Source organism: Thunnus albacares, chromosome 8 (assembly GCF_914725855.1).
Source record: "Thunnus albacares chromosome 8, fThuAlb1.1, whole genome shotgun sequence".
Taxonomy (NCBI): domain Eukaryota; kingdom Metazoa; phylum Chordata; class Actinopteri; order Scombriformes; family Scombridae; genus Thunnus; species Thunnus albacares.
The window spans coordinates 34955629-34968128 of NC_058113.1; the positions used below are offsets into that span (position 1 = coordinate 34955629).

At 45.2% G+C, this 12500-nt stretch overlaps 2 protein-coding genes across 4 annotated transcripts in view; one reads left to right on the forward strand and one right to left on the reverse strand.

The window, feature by feature from the left end:
* Positions 1-1970, reverse strand: part of pogzb (pogo transposable element derived with ZNF domain b) — a 23003-nt gene extending 21033 nt beyond the window's left edge. For 2 of the 3 annotated variants that reach the window (XM_044359421.1, XM_044359422.1), the window contains exon 1: positions 1478-1970. The gene's annotated coding sequence lies outside the window, so the exon portion shown is untranslated. The remainder of the gene's footprint in view (positions 1-1477) is intronic. The other variant, XM_044359423.1, reaches the window with a different exon arrangement.
* Positions 1971-4986: 3016 nt separating this feature from the next.
* On the forward strand, positions 4987-12380 carry si:dkey-23o4.6 (retinol dehydrogenase 13). The gene is made up of 6 exons (XM_044359455.1): positions 4987-5166; positions 6483-6617; positions 7924-8115; positions 9931-10092; positions 10171-10495; positions 11406-12380. The coding sequence occupies exons 1-6, from the start codon at positions 5013-5015 to the stop codon at positions 11509-11511; spliced, it is 1074 nt and encodes a 357-aa protein (XP_044215390.1). The 5' UTR covers positions 4987-5012; the 3' UTR covers positions 11512-12380.
* The last annotated feature ends 120 nt before the right edge of the window (positions 12381-12500 follow it).

A 12500-nucleotide genomic window follows, 5' to 3' on the forward strand; every position in this document is an offset into this window, starting at 1 on the left:
AGTCAATCTATAATCAATTATCTATATAATCAATTATTATCTATAATGTTACTAAATACTGAAAGACGTCACAAAACATCCTGAAGCCCAAACCGACGTCTTCTTCATGTTGCAACGACGAAGAAAACAACAAAAAAGTCTTAAACAATGAATCTGTTATTGTTGATTAATCATCTGATCAATAAAAGATCAATAAAACTATGACAACAGGAAATCACAGTGACGTCTTCACATGTACGAACCTGGAAAGTTTCCATCCTGGTGGACAATAAAGATCTCATCTGTCACAATAGTTGCTTATTCATTTTCTGTCAATCAACTAATTGATTAATCGATATATTATTTCAGTTAAGGATCAAGTTTAGGACAGTTTAATAACATTTATGTTAAACACATTTTTATATTATTGTTTTCAAACGTCTGGAGCAGAAGAGATGAGAAAGAACGCAGCAACTAACGATCTTTATCATTATCGATTAGCCTGTCAATTATTTTCTGGATTAATCAATTACTTGTTTGGTCCATAAAATGTCAGAAAAAGGTGAAAAATGTGGATCAATGTTTCCCAAAGACGACGTCATCAAACGTCTGTTTACATCTAAGAAGCTGGAATCAGAGAATTTGAACATTTTCTGACATTTTATAAACCAAACTAATCAATTAAAACATAAAATATTTGACAAATTAATCAATAATGTAAATAATTGTTAGTTTCAGCTCTAGTAACATTGTTGCTCTAGCAGACATAAAACACTCCTCTAAAATTTGTGTAAAAGTTACAATATATGATGTAATACATGTCGTCTTTTATTGTTGTTGTTAATGAAGTTTTATTAAAGCAGCAGTTAATAAAGTTTAAATAAAAAGAGGCAGTTAAGTTTAAATAAAAAGCAGTAGTTAATAAAGTTTTAATAAAAACCAGCAGTTAATCCAGTTTTAATAAAAAGCATTAATGAGTTTATATAAAAAGCGACAGTTAATAAAGTTTTAATAAAAAGCGGCGGTGGGCGGGGTTTCATCAGTGCTGTAGTACCGGGATGCGGCCGCAGGGGGCGCTCCGCCTCCTCCAGCTCCTCACCGGGCTCCTTGTGTCTGTACCTCCCGGAGGAGAGCTCTCGTCCCCGGGAGGAGGAGAGCTCCTGTCCCCGGGAGGAGCCCCTGTCCAGGGGAGCGGGGCTCATGTCCCCGAGAGCGGAGCTCCTGTCCCCGGGAGAGGAGCTCCTGTCCCCGGGGAGAGGAGCTCCTGTCCCCGGGAGAGGAGCTCCTGTCCCCGGGAGAGGAGCTCCTGTCCACGGCGGGTAAAGAACACAGAACCGGACAGAAACGCGCGCTCCAACATTCGTGGTGCGTTTGGTTTGCTGACTGTCTGCACCGCCCCGCAGGCAGCAGCGAACTGTGACAGACCGAGCGCTTCCTAAATGTCCCTGTGTGGCCAGGGGAGCGGGTCTGTGCGGGAACCGGGCCGGGCGGGTCTTACCTGCTGCGGGGGCTGCGGAGCGGGGCCTCACAGCGCGGACGGGTTTGCACGGTTCTTCTCCGGGCGCGCTCCGGTCCGACAGGCGGGGGCGGATCTTCCTGCTGCTGTCGGTGTCCGCCCCGCAGATTGGCCCAAACCTGCTGTACGTCACTTCCCGTTCAGACAGCGCTGCCTCTCATTGGTCGGTGGAAATGTTCCTGGAGGAACTGAGAGATGCGGGTTTTCGGGCTGGACGCGTTAAAACCGGTTAAAACGCTCCGCGGCGGGCGGGGCGACGCCCGAGAACCAGACCAACCGCAGCCGAACGAACAAACACAACAACGAGTCAGCCCGCGCGGGTCTGAGGGCGGGCCGCCATTTTGTTTTTGTTGTTTCGGGGGCGGGGCTACATGCTGTGACGTCACGGGCGGAGGTTGAAATAAGAAACCAAAAATGAAATTCACAACAGATTCACAAGAAAAGACAATTCTGCTGTTATTAAATGATCTATTATCTAATCTAAGTTATCAAATAAATACTGTAAATAATAAAAAATAGAATTTATTTAAAGAATAAATTTATTTATATAAAAGTCAATCAGAGTAAATCTGCTGTTGCTCGTCTGACTCAAACATCAGCAAACTGAACACAGTCTGCTCTCCAGATAGATGATAATAATAATAATAATAATAATAATAATAATAATAATAATAATAATAATAATAACAATGATAATAATAATAATAATAATAATTCCATTAAAATGTATTTATTTAAATTAAACAACCACGTCATGTTTTTCTACATTTTCAACAAAGGTTTTATGTTGTGAAATTTACATTTGTGATTATAAAATTCTGCAAAGATGACAAAGAAAAGTTTTATGGTAGTTTATATTTAGAGCTGCAATGATTAATCAACTGGTTGCCAAATATTAAATTAATCACCAACGATTTTAATCATGGATTAATTGATCATGGATTAATTGATCATGGATTAATTGATCATGGATTAATTGTTTTGAGTCATTTTTTAAGAAGACAGAAGAATATTTTCTGGTTTCTTTCATCCGTTATGACAGTAAACTGAACATCTTTGAGTTGTGGACAAACGTCACTTTGGACTTAGTGAAACAGTGATCAACACTTTTCACCATTTTCTGACATTTTATGGACGAAACAACTGATCAATGAATCCATGAAATAATCACCAGGTAGATGATGAGAATAATAGTTAGTAGCAGCTCTAGTAATATTGTTATTATGAGAAACAGACATTAATACCAAACTGTAAAAGTTACAGTAAACCAGACTGTAGAGATCTGGACGCAGCCTCTCGTTGGTTTCTGAAGAGCGGTTTTGGTTGGTTGGCGTCTCCAGCCGTCGCCATCTTGGCAGCGCTTGACTCCGTCTGACTCCCAGCGAATCCAAAATGAGCAAAGAGGCGGAGCCGAACGCAGCCCGGTCGCTGAAACACGCCAGCTAGCGGCGAACGACCTCAAAGCAGCAACGAGCTTCATGTTTCATAACTTAACAAATTAATAAAGTTGAAATGGGTGAATTGTCATGAACGAGGAAATGAGCTCAGAGACCAAAACCTTTTTATTACCAGACTGTAAACATGTTTGTTCTGTTTATCCTGCAGGTTCTCGCTGTTGGAGCCTCTAGTGGTCATTTGAGGAACTGCAGTTCTTCCACATCGGCTTCATCTTCATCCCCGGAGGTTCCTGCTGGTCTACCGATCACCAAACTGGACACAGTCTGCTTTCCAGAAAGAAAAATATATAATAGCAGTGATGGAAATGAACTAAATACTTTAATATTCCCATTTCATGTCACTTTAACCTTCTCCTGCACTTCCTTTCAGAGGGAAATATTCCAAAATAAAATGATGATAAAACGTGAAAGGAGCACAAGATGTTATATATTAAATAGAAAATAAAAATAAGCTAAAATAAAACCAATAGAACAGGAGAATATAAGTTACAGTAGAGCACGAATCAAAAGCCTCAGAATAGATTCATAAAACAGAAAAGTCTTCTGTTCAGTTCTGTGGAGGATAAACTGAACGCTGCTCCTGCAGGTGATGATTTCCAGTTATCAATCACAGACGGAGCTCTTTACCTCCATCACTGACTCTCGCAGGGTCCATCAGATATTAGGATCTAAAACTCAAACTCGGCTCCTTGTTTGTCTTCTTCCAACAGTTAAACTATTGTGTGGTCGACCTTCATGTCTGTCCGTCACCATGGAGACGTTCTGTATTCATCAACACTTCAGCAGTTAAACCCTGTGTATCCTAGTGCATCGCACTTTATCACTAATGGCAGAGTTCATACTCATCATTGTTCTCTGCATCAGAAGCCTCAAACGACCCACATCTGACTCTCAGGTGTCTCTCGGCGGAGGTCTGGATGCTTCATGACGTTGATGCTTTAAAGACCAACAACAGTGTTTTAAAATCAGCTGCAGAGATGTGATCCAGTCTGTGGAGCCCCCCGGTGGCAGCAGCTGGAACCTGCGACGCTTTAACACCCACCAGAGTCTAAAGATCAGGACCCAAACCTCCAGCTGAGGACCAGAGCTCCACCGTTAACTCAGGAGGGTCCAGCTGAGGGCCGGAGCTCCACCGTCAGCTCAGGAGGGTCCAGCTGAGGGCCGGAGGTCCACCGTTAGCCCAGGAGGGTCCAGCTGAGGGCCGGAGCTCCACAACACAAAAATATTCACTTTATAACCACACAGGAGAACAAAAGCAGCTAAATCTGAAACATTTCTTAAATAATAAATAGATTTCGAGCTAAAACTAACAAGTATTTTGTATCATTTGGTGAATAAACAGGATCCTGGAGACACGATGACGTCATCAGATTCAGTCAAAGACACAAAATATGTGATGAACTAAAGAAAACCTTCATAAAACGATTCAATTATCAAAATAGTTGCTGATTGATAATTCATTTTTTATTAATTAATTAATTGATTGATTGATAAACCTTTTCAGCTTTAAATAGATGCTCAACTTCTTGTCCCAAAGACAGATTATTGACATATTTACTGTGTTTTAATAACATTTAGTAATAATAATAATATGTCTTATTAAATACATTTCTAGATGTTCATGTTGTTGATACAACCTGTGAGTTCATTCATGAATATTTAACTGTTAAATAATATTATTCATATATACAAAACAAAACAGAAGCTTTTTATTATTGTGGCTGCTGATAAAAGAGATCTGCTATAAATAACAGTTTATATCAATAAGGTCAAAGGTCGCGGTGGAGAGAGAGCGGGTCAGTTATTGTTAATAAAGATCATAAATAGAATAATAACAATATGAAGAAGAAATATATCAGATGATCTTAAAATAAGTTGAGTTTGTTTCCTGGAGAGTCGACATGTTGCAGCTTCGTGGTAACAAACTGACCTCACAGCCGCCATGTTTGGAGGATAATCTGTCCTAATCTGAGTTAATCTGTCCCCTCCCCCCCCCCCCCCCCTCCCCCGCTCTCTGCTGGCTCAGCTCGGCTGCCTGCAGTCTGTTGCGACCTGCGGTGATGAAGGCTGCGGCTCCGGGTGGGTTCCTGGTGCTGCCGTGGCCCGCTAGCGGCGGCGGCGGCGGCGGCGGGTCGGACCCGGAGGTGGAGGCGGCGGAGGGCCGGGGGGGTCTGCTGCTGAGGTGCGGAGCGCTGCTGGGAGTCACTCTGATCTGTAAGAGGAAGATTTTACTGATTATTGATTTAAAGCTCCAACATGTTTCAGATTAAAAGTTCAACATGAAGAAAACGAGTCGCTTCAGGAGCCGAAAGCGTTTAAACGAAGTCGAGTCTGAAATGTTGCTGATGTTCACGTTTATTCACAACCTTTGTTTACTTTATGACCTTTCAAAGTAAAGTCTGGACTTCCAGTCGGTCCAAAGGTCCCCGACAGGTTTCCTCCACATCATCTGATCAATCAGTCTGAGCTCCGGCAGCTCGTATCGTTCCATCATCACTCATCAATAATCTAGTGATTGATCAGTGTAATGAAGCACAACTGAACAGATTCAGATGAGTCACAAACACAAAGATGTTTATTAAACCTGGAAAACTAACAAATATTCACATGAGAAGCTTTTAACAGAGAAGATTTAACATTGTTTGATAACTTTATCTTTGCCAATTAATTAATTTTCTGTCAATCGATCAATCAACCAATGGTTTCCTCTGTAGAGTGCTGCCATGTATAGCAAAGCAATGTTTTATTAACAGATGATAAATGTCTGAGATGATGCTGAATTATATCAACAGTGAAGTTACACAAAGATAAACGAACGTCTGAGCTGAAACAATCAATCAGTTGATCATCAGACGATTCATCATTTTGATAATCGATTAATCGTTTCAGTCGTTTTCCAGCAGTAAGTAATAATAAGTTCTGTGTTTCCAGCGTCTCACGTGTAATATTTGCTGGTGTGTTTAGTGGTGCAGAGTTAAAGCTGCTGCAGCTGATTATCGACTGTTATTAACTCAACATTCCTGCTGACTGAACACAAACACCTTTTATCTGTTTTACTTCATTTATTTCAAATGTTCTTTTTTTTGGTTCATGTTTGTTTGGTTTTTCATATATTTCTGTATGAATATGTACGTTACAGCAGCTGTGTGTGTGTGCGCTTGTATTACTGACGTTGTGGGGACTCGTCTCCCGTTTTGAGCTGCAGCCGACCGCTGCGTGGTGCTGCGCCCGCGCTTCCCTCAACGCAGCATAAAACTGTCATTTCACGGCGCTAAACCTTTGTAAATAACAGGTTTCAGTGATGCCGTCGTCACGTTGTGTTTGAAAGGCCAAACATGTAAATATGTACATTTTAGACTTGTTTTAATCTCCAGGAAATTAATGTGAGTCAATGATTGAAACATGACTGAGTGTGTGTGTGTTTGTGTGTGTGTGTGTGTGTGTGTGTTTGTGTGTGTGTGTGTGTGTGTGTGTGTGTGTGTGTGTGTGTGTGTGTGTGTGTGTGTGTGTGTGTGTGTGTGTGTTTGAAGGTGTGGCAGTGTTGAGGAAGTGGATCGCAGGTGGAGTGTGTCGCTGTTCGGTGCGTCTGGACGGGAAGACGGTTCTGATCACTGGCGCAAACACCGGCATCGGCAGAGAGACCAGCAGAGACCTGGCGCGCAGAGGTCAGAGACTGTTATATATATATATATATAATATGTTTATCTATTATAGCTTTAAACCATCACTGTGAGGACGTTTCTATACTGTCTTCACTGCTTCAGACTGTTGGAAGGTTATGAATGTGTTTTAGGGTTAAAGAGTATAAATATAACTATAAAAAGACAAAGATTTAGCGTCAGACTCTCTTTTAAAAAGGTTGAAAATCTTTACAGCAGAACCAGAGACATCGTCTCTTTTATCCCATCAAAACCTGGTGCCTACATCACCCACAATGCACCTGGAGATTGTGGAGTGTGATGCTAGTGGCGGCTAATGTAGTCTGGAGCTGCTAGCCTAGCTACAGACGTCTCACTTGTTTTTAACTCCACACACCCAGAATATCACTTCACGCTGTGACATCATCAGTGACATCATCAGCTCCCTCTGGAGACATGTGACTTCTTACACACCGAACACCTGGAAACACGCCGAGGTGGAAAATACCTGCAGTTCATTTCATCATCGACAGCAAACTCCACTCAAAAATGTTCACACACACACACTGAGAGCATGATGACATCACCAGAGGTCAGAGGTCATGGTGACGCTCAGTAAACCTCTGAGAGGCTGTAACCATCTGAGCCGATTACAAGGATTAATACTTCCTGTTAGTGTGTGTGTGTTGAATCAAACACACCCTGTCACCACCTGGTCTGCTGGATAAAAAAAAATCAAACACACCCTGTCACCACCCGGTCTGCTGGAGATAAAAAAAATCAAACACACCCCGTCACCACCCGGTCTGCTGGAGATAAAAAAAATCAAACACACCCTGTCACCACCCGGTCTGCTGGATAAAAAAAAATTGGTTGTCGCAGGAGCCCGGGTGGTGACGGGTGTGTTTGATTGGTTGTTGCAGGAGCCCGGGTGGTGATGGGTGTGTTTGATTGGTTGTTGCAGGAGCCCGGGTGGTGACGGGTGTGTTTGATTGGTTGTCCCAGGAGCCCGGGCGGTGACGGGTGTGTTTGATTGGTTGTTGCAGGAGCCCGGGTGGTGACGGGTGTGTTTGATTGGTTGTCCCAGGAGCCCGGGTGGTGACGGGTGTGTTTGATTGGTTGTTGCAGGAGCCCGGGTGGTGACGGGTGTGTTTGATTGGTTGTTGCAGGAGCCCGGGTGGTGACGGGTGTGTTTGATCGGTTGTCGCAGGAGCCCGGGTGGTGACGGGTGTGTTTGATTGGTTGTTGCAGGAGCCCGGGTGGTGACGGGTGTGTTTGATTGGTTGTTGCAGGAGCCCGGGTGGTGATGGGTGTGTTTGATTGGTTGTTGCAGGAGCCCGGGTGGTGATGGCGTGCAGGGATCTGACCCGGGCAGAGCAGGCAGCCGAGGAGATTCGGCGCTCGACAGGAAACGGGAACGTGGTGATCCGACACCTGGACCTCGCCTCGCTGTACTCCGTCAGACAGTTCGCCAAAGACTTCCTGGATAGTGAAGACCGACTGGACATCCTGATCAATAACGCAGGTACGCCTACCTGTCTGTCTGCTCACCTGTCTCTCTCTCTACCTGTCTGTCTGCTCACCTGTCTCTCTCTCTACCTGTCTGTCTGCTCACCTGTCTTTCTCTCTACCTGTCTGTCTGCTCACCTGTCTTTCTCTCTACCTGTCTGCTCACCTGTCTCTCTCTCTACCCTGTCTGTCTGCTCACCTGTCTCTCTCTCTACCCGTCTGTCTGCTCACCTGTCTCTCTCTCTACCCGTCTGTCTGCTCACCTGTCTCTCTCTCTACCTGTCTGTCTGCTCATCTGTCTCTCTCTCTCCCTGTCTGTCTGCTCACCTGTCTCTCTCTCTACCCGTCTGTCTGCTCACCTGTCTCTCTCTCTACCCGTCTGTCTGCTCACCTGTCTCTCTCTCTACCCGTCTGTCTGCTCACCTGTCTCTCTCTCTACCCGTCTGTCTGCTCACCTGTCTCTCTCTCTACCTGTCTGCTCACCTGTCTCTCTCTCTACCTGTCTGTCTGCTCACCTGTCTCTCTCTACCTGTCTGTCTGCTCACCTGTCTCTCTCTCTACCTGTCTGCTCACCTGTCTCTCTCTCTACCTGTCTGCTCACCTGTCTCTCTCTCTCCCTGTCTGTCTGCTCACCTGTCTCTCTCTACCTGTCTGTCTGCTCACCTGTCTCTCTCTCTACCTGTCTGCTCACCTGTCTCTCTCTCTACCTGTCTGCTCACCTGTCTCTCTCTCTACCTGTCTGTCTGCTCACCTGTCTCTCTCTACCTGTCTGTCTGCTCACCTGTCTCTCTCTCTACCTGTCTGCTCACCTGTCTCTCTCTCTACCTGTCTGCTCACCTGTCTCTCTCTCTACCTGTCTGTCTGCTCACCTGTCTCTCTCTCTACCTGTCTGCTCACCTGTCTCTCTCTCTACCTGTCTGCTCACCTGTCTCTCTCTCTCCCTGTCTGTCTGCTCACCTGTCTCTCTCTCTCCCTGTCTGTCTGCTCACCTGTCTCTCTCTACCTGTCTGTCTGCTCACCTGTCTCTCTCTCTACCTGTCTGTCTGCTCACCTGTCTCTCTCTCTACCTGTCTGTCTGCTCACCTGTCTCTCTCTCTACCTGTCTGCTCACCTGTCTCTCTCTCTACCTGTCTGCTCACCTGTCTCTCTCTCTCCCTGTCTGTCTGCTCACCTGTCTCTCTCTCTCCCTGTCTGTCTGCTCACCTGTCTCTCTCTACCTGTCTGTCTGCTCACCTGTCTCTCTCTCTACCTGTCTGTCTGCTCACCTGTCTCTCTCTCTCTACCTGTCTGCTCACCTGTCTCTCTCTACCTGTCTGTCTGCTCACCTGTCTCTCTCTACCTGTCTGTCTGCTCACCTGTCTCTCTCTCTACCTGTCTGCTCACCTGTCTCTCTCTACCTGTCTGTCTGCTCACCTGTCTCTCTCTCTCCCTGTCTGTCTGCTCACCTGTCTCTCTCTCTACCTGTCTGTCTGCTCACCTGGCTCTCTCTCTACCTGTCTGTCTGCTCACCTGTCTCTCTCTCTACCTGTCTGTCTGCTCACCTGTCTCTCTCTACCTGTCTGTCTGCTCACCTGTCTCTCTCTCTCCCTGTCTGTCTGCTCACCTGTCTCTCTCTACCTGTCTGTCTGCTCACCTGTCTCTCTCTCTCTGTCTGTCTGCTCACCTGTCTCTCTCTCTACCTGTCTGTCTGCTCACCTGTCTCTCTCTCTACCTGTCTGCTCACCTGTCTCTCTCTCTACCTGTCTCTCTCTCTCCCTGTCTGTCTGCTCACCTGTCTCTCTCTACCTGTCTGTCTGCTCACCTGTCTCTCTCTCTACCTGTCTGTCTGCAGGGGTGATGATGTGTCCAAAATGGCTGACAGAGGACGGTTTTGAGACTCAGCTGGCTGTCAATCATCTGGGTCACTTCCTGCTGACCAACCTGCTGCTGCCGAAGCTGAAGAGCTCCGCCCCCAGCCGCGTGGTCACCGTGTCATCCATCGCCCACCGGGGAGGTACGACCTCTGACCTCTGACCTCTGTCACCTGTCGTCTCCGTGACGTTTGTCTCACAGTCTGATGTTTTCTTGTCAGGTCGCATCGACTTTGACGACCTTTTCTTCAGCCGGCGTCCGTACAGCTCGCTGGAGAGCTACAGGCAGAGCAAACTGGCCAACGTCCTGTTCGCCAGAGAGCTCGCACGCCGCCTGCGAGATTCTGGCGTGTCGTCGTTCTGTCTCCACCCGGGCGTGATCCGGACCGAGCTGGGTCGTCACGTGCACGGCTGGTTCCCCCTGCTGGGGGCGCTGCTGAGCCTCCCCTCCTTCCTGCTCATGAAGACTCCCTGGCAGGGCAGCCAGACCACCGTGTACTGCGCCGTGACGCCCGGCCTGGAGGGACGCTCCGGACGCTACTTCAGGTAGGGGGGGGGGGGGGGGGGGAGGGGTTACAAACACACCTGCGAAGGAGAAATTCATCTCTTCTTCGTTACAGGTGTTTTTGTGATGATTCAGAGGAAGGAGGCGTTTTCAGTGTCTTCCTGCAGAGCGCTGCGCGTGAAACCGCCGCCGTCCTCAGTCACCAACATGATGATGTTCACTGTCAGCGGAGGAAAGTGTGTCAGAGTGCACAGCTTTTTGATTCAGTTAGTTTTCATTCATTCATTTGGAAGCATCTTAGATCTTCTGACAAAATGAAACTAGTTTACTGACCAACATTTCTGCTAAAATGTCTTCTGGTTAGTTCCTGCTGATCGCTGCTCCGCTCTGCTAACGTTAGCCGCTCAGTGATGACGTATGAAGTTTTCACAATATACTTCACGCCCGTCTCACAATGGTAATTATTTAGTCATTCAATTCAATGGTCCGCGCTGCAGACTGTCCGGGTGCTGCACTGCCTTCGCAGTTCAGTTCCGTCATTTTCGTTCCATCAACATCATGTTATAAACATTTAGGAAACGTTACATGTATGAATCAATGCAGAATCATAGAAGATAAGAAAAGCAAATTCTTATGTGGATCGATTTTTTTCACCCACATTACTGTTCAGGAAAGCTATGCTAGCTAGCCAGGCTATGCTAGCTAGCCAGGCTACGTTAGCTAGCCAGGCTATGTTAGCTAGCCAGGCTACGTTAGCTTAGAAACAGAGAACCGCGCTTCAGGTCTGATCCTGTCAAAGTAAGAAAAGCTCAAAGCTGAAAAGTGATGAACAGAAAACAACAAATATGAGACCTGATGTCTGTAACTGACGCAGAGTTTGATCTTTCAGAGTGATTGATCACGCGTCAGGACAACAACCAGTTTATTTGTTATGTGTGTGTTTGTTTTCAGCGACTGTGCAGAGAAGGAAACCGCTCCAGAGGGGCGGGACGACGTGGTGGCGAGGAAGCTGTGGGAGGAGAGTGCACGATTGGTTGGATTAAAGGACTCGTGTTGACCTCTGACCTTGGCCCTGATGTCTGCGTGCAGCAAGGAAACAGGAAGTGAAGGATCCACAGACTGCAGCGCCCCGTCAGGTCAGACAGAGGAGGGGACAACAGCGAACATCAGTGACTGACAGCTGACAGGAACCAATCAGAGGCATTCCTGAGTTTATAGTTGGAGCAATAACAGTAATATTGATAGTAATAATCAATATCTCATCGACTTAGTGCAGTTTAGAGGAACATGGATGTCAGGATTAGTTTGGTGTCCCATAATTCTTAATTGATTAATTATTATGAGATAAAAAGTCATGGTTTTAACATGTTTTTGAGGATTTTTGTCCATTTATCTCCGTAAAAACAAAATGTATTAAACAGCTTTGGAAATATTTCTGTTGTTATTTAAGGAGAATATAAACTCATGGTGACTTTTTATAGGCTTGGACAAGTTTTTACAGATGACCTTTGACCTGCAGTGATGTCACAGATGTGTGTTAAAAGGTCAAATAAAGTTTGGACTGAATGTTTTTTAGTTTCAAGATAGTTTCCTTCAAAACAGTGTTCAAATATCTACATGCTCCCTTAAAGTTCCCTTAAAGTTCCCTTAAAGTTCCCTTCACGTTCCCTTCATGGTTCCTCCAGGTTGTTCATTGATATGTGAAGATATTTTGTCTCCAGCTGTATGAATATAAAGAACTTTGTTCATGTGACTGCAGCTGCAGATAAACTCTGCACTGTTTTATTAAAGGCTGATAGAAGTTATCACAGTCTGAACTGTCATGTTTTGTTTTCTCAGGAATCAGATTTAGCAGCTTTGTCACTTTTATATTTAGAATCAGTGTTTCTGTTTGTGAGTTTAAAATAAAATATTTCAGGATAAGACGGCCAGATGTTCACATGTTCTTCATTTTATGAAACAAAAGATAATGTTGTAAAGATACCAGGTTATAGATAGATAGATAGATAGATAGATAGATAGATAGATAGATAGATAGATAGATAG